Here is a 26,224-nt window from a genome sequence, read left to right on the forward strand (position 1 = left end):
AAACCTCCAGGAAAATTTTGTTTTGAAATAAGCATAGCGGTAGAAGAGTCTGTAGCAATAACTGGGAAGAAGAAAATTTATTAAGATATTCATAAAGACATTTTTTATTGATTTTCCTTAAAACACTTCGTTAGAAATTGGTTCTTGGTTTGAATTTTTGTGCGATACGAAAGCGTAATTTCTAGATTTCTGGCAAAATTCTGGAAAACCAGAAATCAAGGAAGGATAGCTTTTAAGGATAAAAAAGATTCTGATGGACCTTGAGAAATTTGTTTTATTTGTTAATTCATTAGAGAATGTTTTACTATCCTGTAATTTACCTGTAGAGAAGATATTATAAATTATCTTTCATTGTACCATTGCCCACTTATTGGTCGACTTGCTTCAACATTTTAATGTTTCTTCTTCCTTCGCAAACCGCTATGAGGAACCTCGTACAAATCTTTCCATACTCCAAAAAGCATTGTTTTAAAGAATCTAAATCTAATTATACAAATTGTGAAAAATTACAGAATTCTTATGCGTATGGTTTCTAATTCCTGAAAATCCATCAGGAATTCCTCAACAAAATTTCAAAGTAATGCAGAAGTTTTCACCAAGATTTAACCCTCTCTTTCCCATGGTAGCACAGGTGCCACCGATTTTCAACGAACGGTTGCTAAACCGTATTGGTACGAGTAGCTCAATAATGATTGGAACAAATTTATTCGCTCATTTGTCTTATCAAACATCGAAATAAGTGACCTTAGGGTCAAACTATTGGAAAACAATCAACTAACTATTGAAAAACAATAAAAAACATTATTGTGAATGTGAATAATATAGCTTATTTGTAATTTTTTTTGTTTTTTGAAACGCCATTTTGATAGTTAAATTGTCAAACAAAGCTGTGGGAAAGAAAGGGTTGAATTAGAATCTTACATTTTCACGTTAAACTTCTACAGTACTACAAAATAGTCGATAATAAAACCTTCAAAAAAGTTTGTTTGGAATTTCTAGAGGTAGGAAAAAATGGGTTCTACATCAATATGTTCACCATAGTATCATGAATCTTCAGAGTTCATACTAAATATTATATAAGACTCTAGTTACAAATACTTTCAGAAAAAATTTCATACGTTTCAACATGGATCATTTTCTATTATAAAAGACGTCGAAAAAAAATACGATTTTATGTAGTAAATCCTACAAGAACCACTTAAGCTTTTCTGTGAGGTACATTGTTAACATGTTTCAGAAATTCTTAAATTTTACGACAGGAATTCAGTGATATTTTCCGAAGTATGTTTAAGCTGCAGTTATTCAATAACTTATCAACAAGGTTATTTCAAACCTTTCGTTACTTTTGAAATCTGACATGGAGTGATTCATAGAGGAATTTATAAAGCAATCCCTAAAAAATATTAAGTTTTTCCAGGAGTAGTTTGAGACCCAAAAAATGGAGAGTGTTTAAATTTTTATATGTCTTCAAGATTCTTGAGATTTATATTCGCAAAAAAATAAGTCATTTCTAGAATCTGAAAGAATACTTGATGGAACTTCTGGAGATTTTTTTTAAGATTAAGAATGAATTGCAAGTGTTTAGTGAATCTGGTGAAAAAAATGTTCAATTAAAATCCCAAAAGAATCGTTAGTGCGGTTTTATGAAAAAAAGCTCTGGAAAATGCTAAGATGAATCTTTGGTAATTTTTCAGAAGAATCTACAAGAAACAATAATATAATTCTCTAATAAATCTCTGTACAAATTACTCGGGATTCTTTGATTATTTTCACGGAAGAGATGTTGCACCTTGATTTTAGATAAATCAAAAAAATAATTATATGTGAAAAAATACAGATTTCTTGCGGAGAGCTTCTCTGAGCAATCATGAATAAAATTTCCAAATTGAATTCTTTTAAATTGCTCAGGAAATTTTTGTGGAATATTGCTAGGAATCCTTAAAGTAACACCTGGAAGAGCCAATTAATATTTTTGCAGGATGTCTGGATAATTTTGCTACGATTTCTTCAAACAATTCTATAGAGAAACCTTAGAAAGAAATTCAAAAGCAAAGTTGGAAAAACTGTTGGTGAACTCTCTGAAGAATTCGTGGAATCAATCTTTGCTTGTTGATTGTGAAGTCATTTTTGGTGAGAATCCTATATATTTTTGTTCTATATTTTGGAGAAATCCTTAGAAATCCTTAGAAACTAACAATCGGAATTTATATGTAATGTGTACCTAGAGGACCTTCCAGGAGAAAGTATTAAAAGAATTTGTAATGCGGAATTCTTCAAACGATTTTTTAAGCAGTTCGATAGAGATTCTTCGAGAAATTTTCTGATGAGATCAAAAAGTCTGAGAATGAATCTCTTGGGGAATCCCAGGACGAACTCAATGAAAACTAGAAAAGGAGTTCTTGAAAAAAGCACTGAAAAGTGCGAACATAATTCATGAATAAATTCCCGTAGGGATTCTCAGAGGAAACTCTTCAAAGCACATGATTTAATTCCTGAAATAATCAAAGGAGAAACACAAAAGACAATCCTTGTGAGCTTTTTGCTAGAATTCTTTAAAGATTTTTGACTGGTTACAACATAAATGAATCTGTTTCGTAGCGATGATTGAAATTTACAAATATCACTGATATGCCACGAGATGAGACAAAGTTATAAATGAATGAAATCGATACAAATCTGTAAAAACTACCTAATTTGTGAAAATCGTGATTATTGCGACCGACATTACTTCTGTAAAACAAGTATTTGCTAGGCCCCCTCCAGAAAAAAATCCTAGCTACGCCAATGGTTACCAGACGCAAATCGTTTGATCTGCAAACCGTCTAGGATGGCCTTTAATTTGGAGCATCACAATTTCGTTGATACAGACAAGAAACAGCAGAGGTCCAAGATTGCTGCCCTGAAGCACTCCACAGTAAATGCTACGGCACTCACTGCTAATCCCGGAGACTCTTACTTTTTGTTGACGATTCAGCAGAAAACTTCGCAACAGATCTTTAGCGTACAACAGCTCGTTAGCAGCGCCACGTATGCCATGTGCGTCTAGTTTTTTAGAATTATCAAATGATTGATCGTATCGAAAGCGACGTATCGTCGACTAATCCCTAAACAGCTACTTCAGTTGAAGATCCATGTCTGAATTCGAATGGTCTAGGATTGAGTAGAGCAGTGTTTTCCAAGAAGCTTTGAAGACGCGCTGAAAGAAGCTTCTCTAACAGTTTGTTGATTTCGGGAAGAACAGATATAGGCCGATAGTTGCATGGATTTTTTGGTTCACCCCCTTTGAAAATAGGATAAACGAGCGCCTTTTTCAAACAATCGGGATAGGTTCCAGAAGTAAGGCTATATCACCGTATTTCTTAAGCATCGATACTGGAAACCTATCATCGGATACTTCGGTTTTTGAGGCAGGTTGCATGAATATAGATTTACTACAAGTGTCCATAGTATTCAATTAAGGTCTGGATTAAGGCAGTACTATCTCCAAAAGATTGAAATAAGGTGTCGAACACATCTCCAAGACCTCTGGGCTTAGTAATCTCACTGTCATTCACTACAAGCGTCTGTTGCTTAGTTGAATCCAGTTGATTTCCTAGCATACTATTATTAATCCGGTTTCATAACTGCTTGGGATTGTTGGTCGAAAAAGTTGTTCATTGTATGCAGATTTGGCACGTCGTTTACCATCTGCCAGCTTTTTATTGGCATGACTCAACAGATCGAAAATCAAACATGGAATATCCAGGTCTGCAGAGGATATCATACGTTCACGAATAGAGAGAAATCTATCAGTTCCAAATCCATGAGGACTGTAGTTTCCACGAACCTTGATGCGAGTCTCCAACATAGCAATTTCAATATGATGAAATCCGTTATCCTCCATGTTGGATATCACTTTGAAACTGATTCCATCCCTGACGAAGATAGCAAGCACTACAGATAAACTGTTTCGAGAAGAAAATGTAATCTTGAATCCAATAATAGTACTTGCTTCTGTTACTTCTTATTCAGGTCTCTCCAATTATAAGGATATCAATGACAACGATAAGATTTTGCCGAAAAAGACAAAGAGAATTCAGCTTTTTCATTCGGTTGATTCCACGAATGGTAATTTACAATGCTTTGAGGCAATCGAGGGTGCCAGGCGTAAAAATTACATTAAGAGAATTTGTGCTTTTCGTGTATATTTACAATGTACAAAATTAAATAATTTAATTATTTAACAAAATACACTTAGCAAGGTAACACCGTACTCCATGAAGATTTCTGCCTCAACTACACTATCATTTTACTAAGGTAAGCAAAAATATTCCATGGCTTGGCAACATAAAAATGTGATTGGATTATAATACCTCATTCCGTATACAAACACACCAATCGAAGCACTCGTCGATTGTCGTCGTAGTTTCTCACCGATCACTCCTCATGTAATACATTTCTCCCGCCATCAAAGTAGGTCGTGGCCATGGTGCAGTCGACTAGACTCCGAAATGGCGTATTACAAAACTGTGGATAGGTATTTAGACGGCTTAGTTGGATTGACTTATCAAGCCGCACTAGTAAACAGACACACACACACATACATACCCAGCTTCGTCCGAGCAATTGACGTATAGGGGAACGTGGGGGTTGAAGCAGCAACTGCCGACTCCCAGCGACCTGAATCTCAAGGCTGCCCTAAGCCAAGTGCTCGCTACAACTGCTGCGGAACATCCCCAGCAAAGTGCATCGTAAAACCTAAACGACGCCATAACATCGAGAGCGCGCGGCGGTTCGAAGTTCGTCACGTTTTACGAAGCCAGTAGTGTATGCGCAGCAGCGACGGAGACTGTTTTCTTTTCTAAGCGAAAGACGAATGGAGCGGGTGCATTAGGGCGGCGCATTCTCGTCTTCGTACTGTAGTAAAGCGGAACGACTGCTTGATTAGAGACCTCTCGTCACCAGCGGCCAGCTTCCTTCGTCTGTGGCGATTCCAATCAGTACCATTTTTGTTTACAAACAGCGCGTCGCCGTAAGTATAATAAGTACTTGCAAGCAGGGATGCCAGGTATGGGGACATAACTACCATTGGAAGACATTTTAGTATAGTGGAAGACATTTGAAAGACGGAGTAGTAGAATTTGTGAAGACAATTTAATTTACTGAAATTTTTACTATTCCTTAATTTGGGAAATTATAGCTTTATCTCGCAATCTTTTCGCAAATTCCACCAGAAAAATCTATCGTACTTTTTCATCTGGAAAATCTAACCAGATTTCCTTCAAAGTCTCTTGCAGGAATACTGTGTAAATTTCTCAAGAACTTCTTCTAGTTATGCCTTCTGGTATTACTGTAAGTTATTATTTGATTATTCAGTGATTCATACAAAGATTTCTCCTGAAATTGCCTTCATTGATCTAGAATCTTTCTAGAAATCCAGCAAATAATATCCTACAAGCATTCTAATATGAATTTTTCCTGGGATTCATGAAGGGATTGTTTTTGAAAACTTCCCTGGGATGTTTCCGTGGTTTTCTACAAGGTTTTTCTAGATTTCCAATTCCAATTGTTCCAATTTAGAAAATTTTGATGCCAATTTAATTTTCGATAGAGATATCGTAAAAATAATGTGAAAAACGGATATCCAATTGAAAGAAATTGAAAAATATCACATGGCATCCCTTACTCACAAGCACGGTGGTCACCGTGGGCAGTGTTGCCAAACCGAACGCGACAGAATCCGACGCCACGCCAACGTTCGGTATTTTTCCGCTTGCGGACCGTTCTTGGGACTCGCGTTGGGCGCATTCACGAACCGCATTTCCTGGAATTCCGTTTCGTCCCGCACTCGCTCGATTTTAGCGCATTGCGTTTCGTCCGTCGTCCCGATGCATAATGTGAAAGTCTTCGGCGGACTCGCGCAGACTGCTGCTGAAGCCGATACACATCTCAGACACGATCGACTGAAGCGACGGTAGTGGCGGCGACGGCGACGCACGAAGCGAGAGGCACACACATTCCGATGCTGATGTTGCTGTTCGGGATCAAGTTTTTCAGCGAAGCAAACAAGCTTGAAGCGACCGACTGAGGTTGAACTTACTAAAGGTGAATCCCAGACGGGCGGATGGATGCTGCTCCCGACCGAGCTCCGACGAAGATGATCTCGCATGAAGAGAGCGAAGATATGTTGATGTTTTTGTGGGGCAGTCGTCTGCTCTCCGCGGCGAGACGCCGCTGAGGACAATTGGAGTTGAAGGAAGGGAGCCAGCGAAGTTAATGGATGTCGGTTGACTGGTCGGACCGCCAGTGAGTGGAGGACGCATGGTTGGTGGTGATCGACTGACTTCCCCGACTTGAAGCCGTGTTTGAGGAGTGCACTCTTCTTACTATAAGCATGGGTGTGGACAGGATTTCCATTGGGGGTGTCTAACCGAAGTCAAAGGCATTATTCACCAATGACAATTGACCATTTTTGATATCTTCCACATCGTTTTTTATAGTTATTCTGAACTTTTGCATGGAACGTAACATTTTAAGGACTATTAATTTTATAAAGCGAACATTTTTGCTATTAATAATGAATTAGAAATCGAATTTCTGTACATCCTTCAACTACTATTATACGATGTTATAAAAGTAAATATCAAAAAAATGCTTCTGCATAAGCATAAGCATACATGACCGTACAGTTCGTAGTTGCTACTCCGAGATTGACCAGAACAATCGAAGTTACGCAAAGATTTAATGAATTGGGCTTGGGATTAGCTTACCATTTTCCATGTGTACAAATCGAGAGCTGAAATTTTAAAAGTCAATAACGGCGGACATAATAAGCAGGCATTAACATAACAAATGTGATAACAAAAATTAATACTAATTAAAACACGAGCACATCCCCATGGTGTTATCATTTGAAATAGATTAATGGCAAGTTCTGTTTTATATTAAATTGCTCCCAATTATGTTAACGAATAGTTATGAAGATCGAATAATGATCACAATGACGATGGCATCGTCGATCTGACAGCTCAAAGTTCTTTAATAATAGGAGTCTTTCCACTTATAGCAAAAAATATATATTTATGATAACAAAACCTGTTATTTCTGTATTTTGCGGTTGTTATTCCAACTTTGCTGGAAAAGTTAAATATTATTTTTCGTTTTAAAAAAAACCTTGTTTTTCAACGAGTTTGGTAGTGTGACTATCCTGGTGACTTGACAATCCTACTGGAGGAAGGGTTTTGAAACTACCAATAATATTCCACCAATCTTTGATAGTAGGTCATTTTGGCGATTTATCCATTTATGGTAAAATTTGCTGAAGTACCATTCTATTACACCAAAAAACTAATGTGAAGAGCGCCTCCAAGTCAAAGTCAAAGTCAAAACTTATCTCTATTTTTTTCGTGTAGAAAATTTCAACTTGAAATTCTATAGCGGCTTCAATGTGAACTCAAGAAAAAGCTTATGATGAAGGCTCAGCAAATGTTCTAGGTAAAGAGCTAAAGAGATTCTTCTTAATATTGTTGGATTATTTATGTTGCCTAAAATTTCTAAGACTACCTAATGGTCCATTTTTTCAGTAGAAATCTTGATCTTGATCTTGATCTATCTTGTTCCATAATTCTCGTAAAGTCAAGTGACTGTCAGATGGTCAGTCTGTTCAAAATTATCCATAAAGGGTCTCGTAAGAGTTTAATTTAGGATTCCGTCAGAAAATTATTTGAATTTAACGCCAACAACTCAACAATAATGTTAAATAGGATTCTTTCAGAATTCTGTCAGAAATATTTTTTGCCAGTATTCTGTCAAAATGACACCAAGTATTATGTGGAAATCCATAAATATATCAAGGATTTTGTGTTACAACTTGGGTAACTAGATTACGGTATTTTCGTCAGCTTCGTTCTTTGCGTCATGGACGGTTCTTAAAACCGACTAAGCTTATAATTCAAATAAAATTTCCTCACATAAAAGGTTATCTCTTAGCCGTGTGTCAGAATATTTTACATGAATAAATATTTTACTGCAAAAATACACAAGTTTTCCTTTGTCACGGAATGTGTAATAGTTCTATTTCTGTAAAGCATCTGCTAAGTATCCTGAGGCGATCCTTTCCAACATTTTGTGAGAATTTTACTGAAGATGATTTAAGAACTGTGGTAAAAAATTTATTACAACAGTACTCTTTTTACAGAGAAATTTTCACCCAGAATTCTCTTCTAAGATTTCATCAGAATCGTATTCAAGATTCTTAACCTTCGGGCTGTCGCGCTGTTGTACTTTGTACAACAGTAGTGATTTATATGCTATCATTTTACAACAAAGATATCTATCGACACCAAACCAAAATGTATTCCTCAAGAATCTTCTTAAGAACAATACTCGACAGTTTTTATTTAAAGTATGGTCCTTTATAATACGGTAAAATCTACAAATGTACATGGAAGTCGCATAATAATGACCGCACAATATTCGGTTCGAGTAAACCACAGTTTGAAATTGGTGTATCTCAAAATCCAGATAATATAGAAACTTGGGGTCTTCAGTAAAGTTGTTCTGGAGGTGAAGCGCTATCTTATGGTACCTAATTTAATTCGGAATTTGACCGCTAAATGGCACCAGTGGGAATGGAAGTTTTACTTTTGTTTTGCAGATATTTCAGGATCCTGACCATTTAGAAGGATGGCGTCTTCGGCAAAGTTGTTTACTAAGTTAAGGACTATCATTGTTCGAGCTAGTTGATTCAAAATTTTGCCACTAGGCGGCGCTAGTGAGCATGAAACTTTTTTTGCAGATATCTCAGGAGCCTGACCATTTAGAATGATAGTGTCTTCGGCAAAGTAGTTCAGTAGCTCAAGGGCTATCATTATTTGAGCCAAGAAATAGGATATTTTGCACCAGGTGGCGCTAATGAGCATAAAATTTTTGTTTTGCAGATACTATAGGATCTTGACTTTTAAGACAGGCACATTCAGCAAAGTTGTTCAGTAGCTCAGGGACTATCATTATTTTACAAAATCTCGATCTTTAAGGATTAATCAAAGAAAGAATTTGAGATTCACGAGACGCGACGGAGACAAGACATAACACTTATCGTTCTTACAAATCGTCAAAAAGTTTTAAGTGTTATGTCTTGTCTCCGTCGCGTCTCGTGAATGTCGTGTAGTTCTTACGTTAGTGCAAACTATAAAAATGAGTAAAGAATTTGAGCTACTGAACAACTCTGCCGAAGACGCCATCTTTCTAAGTGTGAAACAAATGTTTTATGCTCACTAGCGCCACCTGGTGGCAAAAGTTTGAATCAACTAGCTCAAACAACGATAGTCCTTGAGTTACCGCACAACTTTGCCAAAGACGCCATCTTTCTAAGTGGTCAGGATCCTGAGATCTGCGAAACGCAAGTTTCATGCTCACTAGCGCCGCCTAGTGACAAAATCCCGAATTTCTTGGCTAAAATAACGATAGCCCTTGAGCTACTGAACAATTTTGCCGAAGACGTCATCTTTCTAAGTGGTCAGAATCCTGGGATATTCACAAAACCAAGGGTGTTGTACGAAGTGCAACGCGCGACTCGCGCAACATCTTTCTTCCAAATTTATTAGAAATACAATTTCACTTGTTAGATAGTTCAAAAGGCATGGGAAAGGAAGCATTTATATCTATCTTTACTAACGAGATTTTTAGCCCTGGGCTAGTTCATCTCGGGACCAACGGCTTTACTTCCCTTCCGAAGGATCTCGGGGATGGGATTCAATCCCAGGTCCTCGGCGTGAGGCGTGTGTTCTAACCACTATACCAGGTCCGTCCACAAGGAAGGATATCTTTTTACGCTTATGAAATATTTTTAAATAATGAAAAAAAACCCTGTTTATTTTTTATTGAAAAATTAGTTTTTTTAATGTGCAACGTATAATCATAAATAATTTCAAAATCTGCTCACAGGAATCTTCATGTTTTAATATCTGCAATCTTCTGAAATGCCATTAGCATATATTGTTAAATAAACAGGAATCTCTTCAATTTGCCACAGTAATGTCAACGAAACTACTTAGAAAGTGGCACCCTTATTAGATATATCTCTTCCAAAATTTTAACATTTGTATCATGCATTTCAGCGCCAATCTGGGCAATCGCACGCTACGGCACTGTGTATCCTAGACAGCAAATCACAACTTTTATGCTCATTCGAAACTATACATTAAACTCGTTATGGCAAAACTGGTAGCAAGTCACTTCTTACCCAGACAACCAGAAGTCGCATAGCAGTGTACGAATAAAATCGCTTATTTGTACCAATTGCATCACTCCCGCACTACATGGTGGATGAAATCGTTTTATCGGTGAGTTTCCCCGCATAAAACGCTATTTTAAGAGTTCATATGTACATTCCATTTCGTCCCGTATACTTGTACAAAGTTAGTCGGATCAATCCGTAGCAGCTGTCAAATAAATGTTGTTATCATAAATTAAGTCGCATAAGAGTACAGACTAATTCGCAAGAAAATCTACACACTCCCATTGCATGTTATGTTTCATCATATAAAATATGCACGTATATCGCCTTTATTTTTATACGTATAAGGGCTTTAGCGACATCTTATACGTGAAACATTGCACATATAAGCATCGTATAACGCAAAAGGTGATTTGGTTATACATACATTTTTGCTGTCTGGGTAGTGACTTGGTCACTTTTTTCGACCTGGTCACTAAAAAGTCACTATTTCCAATAAAAAGTCAATATAAAAATTGTCTTTAATGTCACTATTTTCGAGAATTGATGATAATGAAATTTAAGGCTAGGTTACCTTTTCAAACAACACCAGCAAGAAATAGATAATTGTATTTCAAAAGACAAATGTAGCGTGATTTGGAAATCAAACAGTCAATAAAGATAGGGACTCCTGGATAACTTATTGGAAGAATTCAGGTGAATATTCCGTAGGGAATCGTTCAAATAGTACGTAACGCAACAGGGGGAGGGAGGAGATCTCACATAGTGTTACGGTCCATACTAAAGTTTCAAATTTTCCATACAAAAGCTGTTACGTAGGGGAGGGAGGGGGTTTAAAATTGCCAAATTTTGCGTTACGTAATATTTGAATGAACCCTAGACATTTCTAACCGAAAATGTTGAAAAAAAAATCCAGGGAAGTTCGGGAGAAAAATCTAGCAAAACTTATAAAACGACTTTGGTATGAATTTTCTGACCGAAATATCTTAATTAATTCTGGCGAAAATCAGAACCAATATCTGACAGACCGGCTGAATAAATTACTGGTGAACTTTCTGCAGCAATTTGTGGTTGCAGAAAAAATATTAGACCTGTCTACTGAAAGATCCTTTTCAAAACTCCTCCGAAAGAAAAGTCAGATACGGTTAGGATTACCAATCAAAAACATCCAAAAAGTTTGTCAGAAACTCGTCCAGGACTTCAATAGCGAGTACTATTTTTTTTTCTAGAAATCATTTAAAAAATTTCATTAGAAATTCCAACAAAAATGCTATAAATTTCTCCATTGATTGACCATGGATATTGCTTTTACACGACCTCTGAAAGCTATTCTTATGCAAAAACAAGTTTCTATAATGAATGCCTGAACGTTGTCGGACAATATCTATTAGTCATTAGTCATCACTAAAATCGTACTACTTTGCATGAAGTGTTTTAAAACCAGACTTAGCCAGATATGTGTTGTTAAATTTCACATGTGTTGTTGAATTTCATCAACAAATATGCGATTTATTGGTTACTGTTCGCTTTAAAGTCTAAGCTTGCAAAATTGATAGTTTTCAGTGTCGTATATCAGATAAAACGTGAGGTTACGAGTCGCCTCTGAATGATATAATTGATTCCTTTAGACATGCTTCGAAAAATTCCATCAGAAATTTCTACATGAATGTTCCCGATAGCCTAACAAACATTTATCAGGAGTTTCTAACTGTGAATTCTGAAGTAAAATTATATTTAATTCAAGAAGAAATATTTGGTGATATCCTCTGAATTTATTTTCAAAGTACATTCAGAGAAATTTCTAAAATCTGTGCAATGATTTCATGAGCGGTTTCTTGAGGGTTCCCCGGGAGAACTCGAGAGAAAATCTTAGATGATAGTCTAAAATACGTCTTGTAGAGTCGTCGAGAATCCTCTGAAGAAATTCCTGCAGGAAAAACTTACGATTTCATAGATGTAATGCCTCAAAGGACACCTTTAGAGAATTCTTATCAAATGTTTGGGAAGAATGACAGAAATAATTTCTGAACAACCTTCTAGAGGTATCCAAAAATAAACTGTAGTGATTCTTGGAAGAATGTTTATAGTTATGCTTGAAGAAATATTTGGAAATATTCCTAATTAAATTTCTTGGAAAATACTTGCAAAGAAAAAATACCTGAGTGTTAATAATTGAAAATCTTAAAAGTCGAATTCTTAGAAGATTCTTGCAGGTATGCTCTTAAAATCTTCAAAAATGTTTCTGATAGAATTTCAATCATATATTTGAGATTGCAGAAGATCTCGTAAAATGCTTCAACAGTTGCAAAAAAAGGACCTTCAGTTGGACTAAACAGTTGCACTAAAAGGTTCTTCTCATGAATCTTTATAAAAAAGATATGATGAAATTGATCTTAAAGGATTCCAAAGCAAATTGAGCGGAACTTCTGAAGAAATTTCCGAAAAACTTCTTTGAGGGGGGAATTTGAAGGAAGAAATCGTGGAATTCTCCAAGACAGAATCTCCCAGAGAAATAACAAGAAATTGAAAAAAAAAAAACGAGCTTAAGGAGTGATTAAATGTATCGTGAGGAATGAAGATGTACAGTCAACTGTCCATAACTCGATATTAATGGCTCCTTTCCGCGAATTGAAGAGGTATCGAGTTACAAAACACAAAACTAATGCAACTGCGGTCCAAGGGGATTATCAAGATAGCCATGAAAACCAACTTTTACTATACAAAATATCGAGTAATATAGAGTTGACTGTATTCCTCATGATTGTTTTTCAAAAATGCTTGAAAATGTCCATAATTTAATTTCAGGTCAAATTCTTAGAAGATTATGGCAGGAATGCACTTAATATCTTGAAAAGCTTCAAAAATATTTCTGCCAGAATTTAAAACATATTTTTGGGTTTGGGCAGGATTTTCTCGTAAAATGCTTCAACAAACTAAACAGTTAACTTTATAAAAAGACACGAAAAAATGATTCTTAAGAATACCAGAAGCAAATTAAGTGGAATGTCTTAAGAAATCTTCGAAAAACTGCATTTTAACACATTTGTTTTTTTTGACGTAGAAGTACGTCTTTCTTCTCTATACAGGAGTGAAATTGGAATTTCAAAACCAAGAGCGTTACGCTGGCATGAAATATTTTAAACGTTTATAACTTTTCGCTGGCTTAACGAAATTTCTTGATTAGCACCTCAATCGAAAGATAAGACATCAAAGCTTCATGTCGTTTACTTACTGAATCCCACATAGCTGTCCAAATAGTTTAATAACTGTTTTAAAATAGAACGTTGATTTCAAGCAAATCTATAAATAGGGGTGGCTAGAGAAAATTTGACGTCATTTGCTTTTCACTCTCCGATTGGCTCGCATCTCAGCAGGCGACAGATCGGCTTGCTCTGACCGGGCGAGCTTCTCAGGCACAGACATCGATAGCGAAGGACGCCCCCGTTTATCTTGCTTCACTCAAATCAAACTGTCGAACGAGCGAGAGAAGATGCCGTCCGAAGCCAAAGCCATCACCGCTGCCGCCGCCTAGAAGAAGAAGAAGAAGAAGAAGAAGCAGTCAACAGGTGAATTTGCGGTCGAACTGTGAACACGGTCGGGCGAGTCATTCTCAATTTGTGGTTCACCGCTTGTTTGCGTTCACCCAGCCATCGTCATCGCCGCCGCAAATTTCATCGGCCGAGAGACCCGCGCTTCAAAATTTCGACTCGTGATGAAATCATTATTGGTGGTCAAGAAGCAATCCCGTTAGGAGCAAATACCAGAAGCCCCCTGAGTTTTGCTGGTCCGAGCAGTGTTATTTATCCGTAACAACATCGAAGCTAACAAAGCCATCGGTTCTTTTCAGAGCCATCAAATTAGTGGAAAAGAGTGAAAAGAGAAATATTTCCGACTTTATTTATAACTTCTAATATTCCTAAATCAATTTCACGGCTTCATACAAAATTTCATTTATCATGAATAATTTATGACTCAACCATTTGAGATTGTACTCGCGGACGCTGCTGCAGTGCCGTCAGGGTGAGTGCTCAACATTTCACAACGATTTTAGAATAGAGTGGCTTTTCCAACAGCGCCTTTTATGTTCCATATTTTATGGGAACACTTTGATTAGGGAAATTATCCCATGTATCAAAATTACGACATATTTAGAATGCTTTTGAAAAGACATTCTCATTGAACAATTGTAATAATTTTGGCACCCATGGATCAGAAATTTACCGTCATAATAAAGAAAACTATTGATTATCAATAGCTCGTATTGAATCTTTAGGGAATGCCAATCATTCCAACAATTCAGGTTCGACCAATTTCTCACGTATTAGTATTCTCCACAATTTTCAAGTAATTCCAAGCCCAACACATACCCATTTCCCAGATTGGTCGATCAGAAAGCGAAGAGCACAAAAGGGAGGAGCATCATCTGCTATTCCAAGGTTATAAAACATGCTGCCTTCGTTGGATTCAGTTTCATTCCATTTCCGCTTTCGAGCTGGTAAGAGCTCCTCCGAACTTGCTTAGCGAGAAGTACCTCGCTGCTAGAAGCCTGCTGAGCTGTTAATCCAGAATTTGGTTTGTGAAATCGCTCAAGATTGAGCTACGTTTCCAGATTTCAACTAAATCCCTGTGATCCGCTACCCTGTTGCTGTTGTGCACCCATGAAATATTTAGCTGGTTTGTCGAATAAACTGAGAACTTATTCACATCTTCTTCTTCTTCTTCTTCTTCTTCTTCTTATCGGCATTAACGTCCTCACTGGGACAGAGCCTGCTTCTCAGCTTAGTGTTCTTATGACACTTCCACAGTTGTTAACTGAGAGCTTTCTTTGCCAAAGTTTCCATTTTTGCATTCGTATATAGTGTGGCAGGTACGAATATACTCTATGCCCAGGGAAGTCAAGAAAATTTCCATTACGAAAAGATCCTGGACCGACCGGGAATCGAACCCATACATCTTCAGCATGGCTTTGATTTGTAGCCGCGGACTCTAACCACTCGGCTAAGGAAGGCCCCAACTTATTCACATGCATTTGCAACTTTGTCGATTTTCCATATAAAATGACCAACTTCGGTATGTTAGATCTCAGTTATTTATGGAAATATTTTCGAATGAAACTTTCACAGAACATCAGATGTAACTTGAGTTTTAACATATATTTTTGAATAATTTTTCCAATCACAAGTTTATAAGTAATAACGGTTTGACTAAACTGTAATTTTCGACGGAAAATTCAAAACTTTTTATCCTAAAATCTCATAGCCTTACACAAAAACTCCTTCAATATGTTTAGTTATGTCAATTATAAAGAATCGTCAAAAAATTCACTTTAGTCAAACCGTTACTGCTTTTCAACGTGATTGGAAAAATCACACAAAAATATATGTTAAAATTTAAGTTATGTCTGATATTCTGTGAAAATATCATTCAAATCGGTCCATAAATAACTGAGATATAGTTTATCAAAGTTGGTAATTTTGCATGAAAAATCAGTTTGCAGTTTTTTTTTCTCAGCAAAGAATCACACCATCAACGAAAATAGCGCGAAAGCAATAACCAATCGCGTGCGAGTACCGACGGGGTGGCGAAACAACCAAGCGAGAACCCCACCACTCGCCATCGGTGAACGGAGCTCGAGCAAATAAAACCACTGGTTGTTCTGCTCCCAGCTCATTCACAAATCGAACGGCATATCAGGTATCAGAACGTCGGCTCAAGCGGCACGTTCCCCTCCAAATGGGAGATTTGTGCCATCACCATATGCAGCCTATCTCATCACTTACCTGAAAGGACTGGGAAAGGGAAGGAGAGAGGGAATAGGAAATGCGGAGAAGGAAAAAGGAAAAAATACCCATAAGGGCAAAAACGCCAAGACGAAGAGGAACCGTAAGCTCATCAACAAAATTGATTTGATTGACTGCGTAGAACTAGAACTGATAGTCCTGTACAAATAAGCAGAAAATGTATAAACAAAAGTGGTTTTGACAGTAAACTGTACTTGCAACAAAGGCTGAAAGGCAAATCATGATTGATTTGAGACGTAGTAGAGTAACTACGAAAGGGTGATTTCGATTAATGTCAAATGCGGACAGTTGTTTGGAGTTTGTAAAAAAAAAAAAAAAAAAAAAAAAAAAAAAAAAAAAAAAAAAAAAAAAAAAATCTGTAAATTAATAAAACAAAGAGTAAATAAAAAAAATGCTTATATAAAAAAAAAAAAAAAAAAAAAAAAAAAAAAAAAAAAAAAAAAAAAAAAAAACGAATAAACACAAAATTCACTTATTTAGGCAATTCATTTATTTCATTTCAATTTCTGGCAAACAAAGTTGGCACAATATTTTTCAGTTCTTTTTCTTATTCTCTGAAATCTTTAGAGTGATTTGAGTGAAACGGTAGAAAATTTTGTAATTGCATTTTTCCAACACCCGCAATGAGTTCTCGTCTACACCAATAACGAGAAATCTACGACCATCCGATCGATTTCGATTTAATGAAAAAACTCTCCAGTATCGGGTATCCAACCCAGTATTGAGACGGGCAATGTTCTTCAACACATCGTCAGGGCGGAGATGTTCTTTTATACACCGAGGAAACACTCCCACAAATCGTTGAAGTGCAGGAGGAGGCACAAAACATTTCACGGTGAAGTGAAAATCCAAGGTGGCTGAACTCAGTTGATTGAGTGAACATTGCAGCCACTCCAGGCTAAACGAATCCACCGCCTCAATCCACAGATCACCACCGGAAAATCCAAAGCCGACAAATTTTGCCTGTTCTGCATTTGGGGGAATCAGGTCTTGAAGCGAGGCCAGTTCTCCCAAAAGGTAGTCCAAGAAGTTTTGGTCAATTTTAGATTCACGACACACCAAAAGACGAAGATTTCCTTGATATTTCGATTTTTTTTCCTTGTTGGTTTGCGGACTTGTAGCAGCCCGTTTCCCTTTACGCATAACGTTGTTCACATCGGTGATGGTTGTATCTTTTGATGTAGATGGTAGATTTTCCGTTGGTATAGTGTTTTTCTCGGGGTTATTAGGAGTAACCGTAGTTTGCGACACGGAAGCCATGGAAATAGCTTCATCCCCACTTGAAGCAAGCAGACTATCGGTATCGCAGTTGGAATCCATGATGAATTAGTAGATAACTACAATAAATTCAACATCATGAGCTATTTTTACATTAGACATCATTATTTGAGGTGTTTTACTTACCAAATGGGAAAATATTTGATAAAAATCGTTGCGAAAATATGTATTATATTATCGCGAAGATGAAGCACTGATCAAAGGAGCACGTGACTAATGACGATGGTCAATAAATCGAAATGAAATGCAGACAATTGCCTAGTGCACAATGTATTCGGGGATGATTGTATGGCAACGTGGAACTGATAGAAACAACACATTGTTGTTCACGGTCGATGTGGAGAAATAGCTTATACGTAATAGATAGCAGTAAAAGTATACTGTGGTTGCGCATTAATTCAAGGCGATGAATTTGCGATGTTTTCAGACACAATGGGTAGTAAATCTGAAGCGAATAACAAAAAATGAAATTAAAGCTGTTCTCTGCGTAATAATAGACAGAACAAAAATGATGAAATCACACAGCCGTTCAGTTTTAAAAAAAAATAAAACGGCTGTGTGTTTTTATTTTATTGATCCGTCGACTATTATGGAGAAACCTGATTTTCGCAAAATCTGCGTGGCCCATGGTATGATGCAGAAGATCCCGCACACGAATGGAAATTGTCTATATATACATACTTACAGTTTGCAGTTTACATTCAAACATCAATCTTAAGTATACCTCACCATCAAGCGTTTAGGCAAGAACGTAGTATTTAACACACATTTATGTAGAATTCTGCATTTTTGGAAGCTGCGCGACTATGGCGATGGTGGAAAATGACCCATAAATCCTGCGATTATTCGATTTTCCGCAGTAATTCACAAACAACTTTTGTTTTATTCGCGAGATTCAACACTGACACATATTATTAGACTATAAACACTATTTAAATAAATAGAAAATCAGAAGAAATGAACTATTTCTCGAAGAAGCCGATCACAAAGGACCGACCATCCTACTTCACAGACACACCTGTTTTGCAAGCAATAACCAATCGCGTGCGAGTACCGACGGGGTGGCGAAACAACCAAGCGAGAACCCCACCACTCGCCATCGGTGAACGGAGCTCGAGCAAATAAAACCACTGGTTGTTCTGCTCCCAGCTCATTCACAAATCGAACGGCATAACGAACGGATCAAGCAGCGGAGCAGCAAAGAAGAGCGCGTGAAAGCCACAGCAGTGTGCGAGTAGCGAACGGAACCAGAGAGCAACGAAGCGAAAGCAACAACTGAAAAACATTCAGTGGACGGATTAGTAGTCAGCGCCAACCGGCGACCTGTTGGAAACTAACGCCAGCGAAATATACACCATCTGCCTCTCCTTACCATTCATATTCTTGTACTTGATGAATTCAATGAAATGGTTTGGTTTGGCGATGGAGTAAAGAGTTGTTTAGGATGATTTTACTTAACAAAGAGTTGTTGATAAATATTCCAATCAATAAGAGTTGTTTTGAAAAAGTTCACTTTTGGCAGAATTTTCCTCGGAAAATTTCTGCGTTACCAAAGAGTTGTTAATGAAATTCCTGCAGCAAAGGGTCAAGTTTCTCCCCACGAATATATCCAGTCAGGACCAGTCATGGCCCCCGCTTCCAAAATTCTCGAGTACGGAAATTGGAAAATTTATTAAAATTGCGACAGATTTTAAATACTGTTCAATAAACTGTTTCTTGACCAACTGTAATGAGCAACTATTGATCTGAATTGATTTTTCTACATGTTGTCTATTGCGTTAATCTGAGAAATAGGCTATATGAAATTGATGTCTTGGCAAGGGACGTATAAGATGAGCATTATGCTGTTATTGCATCTTGACGGCACTGCAGCAGCGATCTTGGACCATCCTCAAATTGTCGTATTGTCGATTATTCGTGATAAATCAGATATTGTATGCTACGAGATGAATTAAGAGATTATAGCAAGTATGTGGTGAGCACATTAAGAAATATTACTAGATATACTGTGTTTATCACGAGAAGTTCTTACTAGCTCGAAAGTGTAAATGAAATGAACCGAATCCTGTTGTTGTTACAGAGGGATTTTAATCCGAAGGTCATTCGTCCCTCAAATGAACCGAATCTGTCGAAGATAGTATGTTTTACATAAGTTGAATTGCAGACGATGCTCCTCCCTTTCGTATTCTTCACCTTCTTCTGATTGACCAATCTAGGATAAGATACATGAAGTTGATGTCTTGGTTAGGGATTTACATACCTTGGAAAATTCACATGCGCGTTCGTATGGACAGTAAAAATATCAACATTATTTTAATAGCTTACAATTAATTAAATCACGCATGTTTTGGTTTCGTGCAAATTTTAAATATTTCTGATTAATGTTTAATGTGTTCTGATTTATATACTATGACATTTGCAATAGACTAACATGTAGAAAAATTTCAGATCAATAGTTGCTCATTACTATTGGTCAGTGAACAGTTTGTTGAACAGTATTTAAAATCTGTCGCAATTTTAATACATTTTCCAATTTCCATACTCGAGAATTTAGGAAGTGTTCCCCCATTATATGATAAATCAACGATGCTGTTAGAAATACCATACAATGCTAAGTAGTAGGTATGATGTTATTACGGTCCGACGGCGCTGCAGAAATTCTCAAATTCATGTAATTATGTGGGGTAAATTATGTGAACCAAATTGTAGTATACCGCGATATTTAGATCATTACAGATAAATCAGTAAATATCATCCAATAAACCCTTTTATGAACGTAATTTGGGTCTGAAAAGGGATGATTGAGTCGAAATCTAGAAGCGCGGATCGATCAACCTAGAAATCTTGAGCGATTTCACAAACCAGATGCTGGATTGGCAGCTTGAAGATTAACAGCTCATCAGATTTCTAGCAGCGAGGTATTTCTCGCTGAGCAAGTTCGGAGGAGCTCTTACCAGCTCGAAAGCGGAATTGGAATGAAACTGAATCCGACGAAGAAAGCATGTTTTATAACCTCAAAATAGCAGATGATGCTCCTCCCATTTGTACTCTTCGCTTTCTGATCGACCAATCTGGGGAATGGGTATGTGCCGATAATGTGTTGGGCTTGGAATTACTTGAAAATTGCGGAGAATGCTAATGCGTGAGAAATTGGTCGAACATGAATTGCTGGAAGGGTTGACATTAACTAAATATTCAATACGAGCTATTGATAATCAATAGTTTTCTTCATTATGAAGGTGAATTTCTGATCCATGGGTGCCAAAATTATTACAATTGTTCAATGAGAATGTCTTTTCAAAAGCATTCTTAATATGTCGCAATTTTGTAACATGTGATAATTTTGCTAATCGAAGAGTTCCCTTAAAATATGGAACATAAAAGGCGCTGTTGGAAATGCCACTCTATTTTACAATTGCTGTGGAATGTTGAGCACTCACCCCGACGGCACTACAGCAGCGTCCGCGATTACAGTCTCAAAATGTTGAGTCATAAATTATTCATGACAAATGAAATTTTGTATGAAGCTGTGAAATTGATTTAGGAATATAAGAAGCCATATATAAAGTCGGAAATATTTCTCTTTCAACTCTTTTCCACTAATTTGATGGCCCTGAAAAGGGCCGATGACTTTGTTAGCTTTTATGCTCTTACAGATAAATAACACTGCGGGATGTTATCAGTTGATTGCCATGGTCAAACGGGGAATCCTCAACTCAAATGTATAAATTTGAGCAAGTTATTTGCTTATACGACGAACCGAAAGTTTCGTGGCGTGGATGGCGCACAACAGTAACAGGTAGTGGATCACCGGGCTTAAGTCCAAATCTAATGATGGCGGCGATGATGATGGCTGGGTGAACGCAAACAAGCGGCGAACCACAAAGCGAGAATGATTCGCCCGACCGTGTTCACAGTTCGACCGCAAATTCTCCTGTGGACTGCTTCCTCTTCTTCTTCTCTTGGCGGCGGCAGCGGTGATGACTTTGGCTTCGGACGGCATCTTCTCTCGCTCGCTCGACAGTTTGATTTGAGCGAAGCAAGACAAACGGGGAGATCCTTCGCTATCGATGTCTGTGCCTGAGAAGCACGCCCGGTCAGAGCAAGACGATCTGTTGCCTGCTGAGATGCGATTCAAGCGGAGAATGGAAAGCAAATGACGTCAAATTTTCTCTAGCACCCCTATTTATAAATTTGCTTGAAATCAACGTTCTCTTTTAAAACAATAATTAAACTATTTGGACAGGTATGTGGGATTCAGTAGGTAAACGACATGACCCTTTGATGTCTTGTCTTTCAATTGAGGTGCCATTCAAGGAATTTTGTTAAGCCAGCAAACAGTTATAAGAGTTCAAAATATTTCATGCCAACGTAAGGCTCTTGGTTTTGAAATTCCAATTTCACTCCTGTATAGAGAATTTTTATTTTACTTTCAAACTGTGCGGCATAATCATATGCAAACGCATTCAGTTCCCGATGGTTAGTGGCTGTGCTTTTACTGTTCATAAGTCGCAAGGTGGAACTTTCCCCGAGGTCGTGTACGACTATGACAAAAGCCAGGATCAGCAATTGGTATATGTTGGTTTGTCGCGGGTTACTTCACTGCAAGGACTATTTTTGACAAACTCTTCCAATATTTTTAAGTTCCATCACGCCAAAGGCAGCAATTCACCCAAGAGGGTTGACTTGAGGAATTAGCTGCAGCGCTTAGGCAATCATCGATTAGTGACGCGTGCAGACGAACTGCGTGAAATACTGGATCATAGCGGCCAAGCCTGCATATTGATGAGTATCAATGTACAGAGCCTAAATTCTCATGCAATGGATATTGCTACAGACCAAAGCACTGGACCGATTCTATCGATTCTAACGATCGAAGCACCCGAGCTATCAAACATCTAATCTACTGGAGGAGTTTGGCGAACTACAGCTGGAGCCAGAAACCGATCACCCAACCAAGCAACACAAGGAAGCAACGACCAAACAAACAAATTCAATCATCTGGCATTATTCCTGGAACACCAAACACTGATTCTCGGAACCACAGAACAACAAATGGTTCTTTTCAGGACTACCAAAATGAGTCCAAAAAGAGTTAACTTCTGAAAACATCATCCGATCAATAACAACACAAAACTAGTTCACTTACAAATTCATACACATGACAAATCAAATTTTTAATCATCGTAGTTCTACGTCAACCCCGCGGTAATGTAATAGACATTACCCATCTCAATTTTTTAGAAAAAAAAACTTTCGGAAGGACTAAAGAAAGAAATCGTGGATTCTTCAAACAGAATCCCAAGATATAGTAAGGAAAAAAGATGTATTTTTCTAGCAAATAGAACATTGATGTGATTACTAAAAAATAGTTCCTTGAGAAATCTTCTTCTTCTCCTTGGCTTTGGGACAGAGCCTGCTCCTTAACTTAATGTTCAATGAGCACTTAAACAGTTTTTTTGCCAAAGTAGCACAGCTTTCTTTGCTCAAGTTGCTATTTTCGCATTCGTATATCGTGTGGCAAGTACGATGATACTCTATGCCCAGGGAAGTCAAGGAAATTTCCATTACGAAAAGATCCTCGACAAACCAGACTTTGTAGCCGCACTCGGCTAAGGAGGGTCCTTGATGTCGGTTGTAATTTGGGAGCGAGTTCAAGAAGAGAATAAGTAAGAATTACTTGTAGGTGCTGTTAGTAGAATACGATGAATACTTGGAGGAATCCCTGGAAACTCTCAATGTGTTTTTAAGAAGAATTTGCAAAAGAAAAGATCCATAAGTAGTTTCCTAATCTTTGAAAGAACATTTATCCAGGAATTCCAAGATGACATATAGGAAGATTCAATAAATAATTTATTTCTGAAATTTGAAAAAGAGTTCTCGGAGATGATTCATGGATTTTTTTGGAATCATTATTAGGTGAATTTCTGTAACAATATCCAAAGGAATCTCCGATGAAATATTTATATTTTCTAAACAAAAATCAATATTTTCTAAACGGAAATCAGAAAACAGTTGCTAAAGTAATTGTTGGAAAAATTTGCAGAATCCTTTGCGGGCTTCCTTTTTTAATGTGTTGTCATTTCTGGCAGAATGAATTTATGTTTAAATATTCATCGACCAGAGGGGTAGGAAATGCCCCTCTTTGGCTACGCCCATGTCCGGAGCCACAATTCATCAGTGCAAATTTCCTCTCCAGGCCTTCGCCGGGATGAGAGAGAAACGATCGAAGTAAGCCGAAGTTCGTCGTCGTCGTCATCGTTGTAGCAATTCATGAGGTCAACGGCGGCGGGGAACTCACGGGGCTGACGGCTGGGAGCGAAGTATTTATGAATGAAAATAAATTTTACACTCTTCGCGTTAGTGTTGCTCCGGAAATGCTTTGAATCATTATATTGATAACAAATGTTTGTTGTGGGTTAAAAAAAATGACATTTGGCTCTGCGGTGCATGTTTGAACATGGTGTCAGATGTGGTGTGGACTATGAATGGTTACACTTTTTTTTATCGGTTTCGTGGCAGTCAGCTTTCCGGGGGTTTGCACTGCTTATCCTGTTGATTGCGTCAGTTTTTAGGTGTTTCTTGATATCCAACAAAACAACGTCATTGATAAATCGTCAGTGGTTGACAATACACGTGAAATGGCTTTAAGTCTGACGCCGAGTGGTTAAAGTCCGCGGCTACAAGGCACAGCCGAAGGTGTCTGGGTTCGATTCCCGGTCGGTTCAGAATCTTCTCATAATGGAAATTCCTTAACATCCATGGGCATAGAATATCATCGTACCTGCCACACGACATACGAATGCGAAAAGGGCAACTTTGACAAAAAAAAGCTCTCAGTTAATAACTGTGGAAGTGCTCTTTGAACCTGTGTGAGGACGTAATGCCAAGAAGAAGAAAAAGAACACAATATCAAATTTTTATTAGTTTTTTTTTTAATATCGATCTATGGAAAGTCCAGTTTTCACGAAAAAGTATCAACTCGTTGTCCAAAGTTTCGTAAGAAATTAAGATGTAAGTTTCTAAGGAATCCATTTTTTCCAATAGCGACACACAATCTGAAAATCTGCTAAGATCTCCAGTTACTTCAAAACTCTTCAATAAGCTATATTAAGAATTTTCCAAGAATTTTCAGTCTCCAAATGTCACCCATTAACATGTGTATGAAAAACAATCAGTTCCCGGAACGATGAATATGACTCATGCAATTATCCTAGTTTTGCGATAATGGTGTTGAGAGATTATGCAAATTATTGCTCATCGTCATCAATATGATGCCGAGCTATCTAATACCTGTCGGATTCCTAACGAATCTCCCCAAGGATGCATAGAATGTTCCCCAAGGTAATTGTATTGAATATGAAATGAGTACAACCCTGCAATACGAATGTCAGTACGATTAATACTGGAAAGAAGCATTCAGTTGGCCATGCTGCAGCAATCCTGGAAGCGCATCGTTTTCACGAGACCGGAGCATGACAAACGAAAAAAGCAGAAAAACCACAAAAAGTCAACAAGTAGCGAATGGACCAGGGTTGTTCCAAAATATTCAGTTACAAAGACAATGTAACTTTCCATACGATTTGGATCCCTGCTGAAGACGCCCTTAGTGTTGAGGAGAAATGGGGATACGTTAATTTTTGCTTTCGAAAATTTGGGTTTTTGAGTAGCAACTCTGATAAAATATCTCAATCACGTGTGTTTGTCAACCGGGAAAAACGCCCAAAGCCAAAACGAGACAGTCAGCTAAGTAGCAGGCCGTGGTGCAACACATATGGCCTACTTTGACGCATGTGAATTGAAGCAGCAGTGAGTGCTTAGTTTCTTCTTTCTGGCATTACGTCCCAACCGGGGTAAAGTCTGCTTCTCAGCCTTCAAAATTATTATCTGAGAAATTATTTGCCAGTTGACCATTTTTGCATTTGGATATCGTGTGCCATGTACAAAGATACTCTACGCCCTGGGAAGTCGAGAAAATTTCCATAACGAAAAGATCCTCGACCTGCGGGATTCGAACCCATGACCCACATCTGAATAGCTGCACATTTACTACTACAGCTACCTGGTTCCCTGGTGCTTGAGGGAATGTGGAGGGCGATCGCGCGCGCAGGCAGTAGAAGAGATGTCATTGACACGCTAACTATACAAACACTCGTACCCGTCATCATATGTGTAGCGCTCCAGATAGGTAGCGCTACAACGAACGGCGACTTCCGGATAGATCAGTCAATCGATTGCAGCAACCTCAACACCGTAAATAACATTATTGTCCGCCGCATACTTTGTATTCAGCTGCCGCTTCCCTTGGGCCCATACTCTCCATTCGACCTATATATTGGAACGAACGACGAACGTAAATAGCGGACGACAATCAGTATTAGGGAACTAAAAGTAGGCGACGAGTACGTCGCCGCGCCGTTTGACGTCTGCTGATGTTTAGTTGGGTGGCATTTATTTACGCTGATAACACTTTTTTCCTGTAATTAAAATTTCAAAACAACCACTACAAACTCTATCTCGCTCGAAGTTCTGATGGTGTAGCAAGGAGGCTCCACAATGGAGCAATGGGCGCAGCCAGGATTCCCATCAGAGCGATCAAGCGACCTCATTACTTGTTTCACGTGTTTTACGCAGAACCGATAAATATACACAGTCTTTGCAGTCTGCCCACGTTTTGCATGGAACGTTAAATTTCATCATACTGCGTTCCTTGTTTCAACTATATTACATATATATTCTGCAGTTCCAAGGAGGCAATTTTGTTTTGTATTTTTAATCATAATTTGTTCTGAAAAATTACCCTTAGTTGATCTATAACTGTGGGGCGACCACCCCTTATTAAAACTCAGAACTTATTCTCATAGGGAATACGGGGGATCGTCCCCTACATGCTCCTCTCTGACTACGCCCACGAATGTAGCTGTCGGTT

The 26,224-nt window shown here is 37.8% G+C and overlaps 1 protein-coding gene across 5 annotated transcripts in view; it reads right to left on the reverse strand.

The window, feature by feature from the left end:
* LOC5568453 (insulin-like growth factor 2 mRNA-binding protein 1) overlaps positions 1 to 26,224 on the reverse strand; it is a 333,942-nt gene that overhangs the window by 65,388 nt on the left and 242,330 nt on the right. Inside the window, exon 1 of one of the 5 annotated variants that reach the window (XM_021850929.1) lies at positions 4,414 to 4,500. The exons of 3 other annotated variants lie outside the window; for them this stretch is intronic. In XM_021850929.1, the coding sequence (XP_021706621.1) occupies positions 4,414 to 4,448 (35 nt within the window). In that variant the 5' untranslated portion in view covers positions 4,449 to 4,500. Of the gene's footprint in view, positions 1 to 4,352; positions 4,373 to 4,413; positions 4,501 to 26,224 lie in introns of those variants that run through there. One more of the 5 variants, XM_021850931.1, reaches the window with a different exon arrangement.

Source organism: Aedes aegypti, chromosome 3 (assembly GCF_002204515.2).
Source record: "Aedes aegypti strain LVP_AGWG chromosome 3, AaegL5.0 Primary Assembly, whole genome shotgun sequence".
NCBI lineage: Eukaryota > Metazoa > Arthropoda > Insecta > Diptera > Culicidae > Aedes > Aedes aegypti.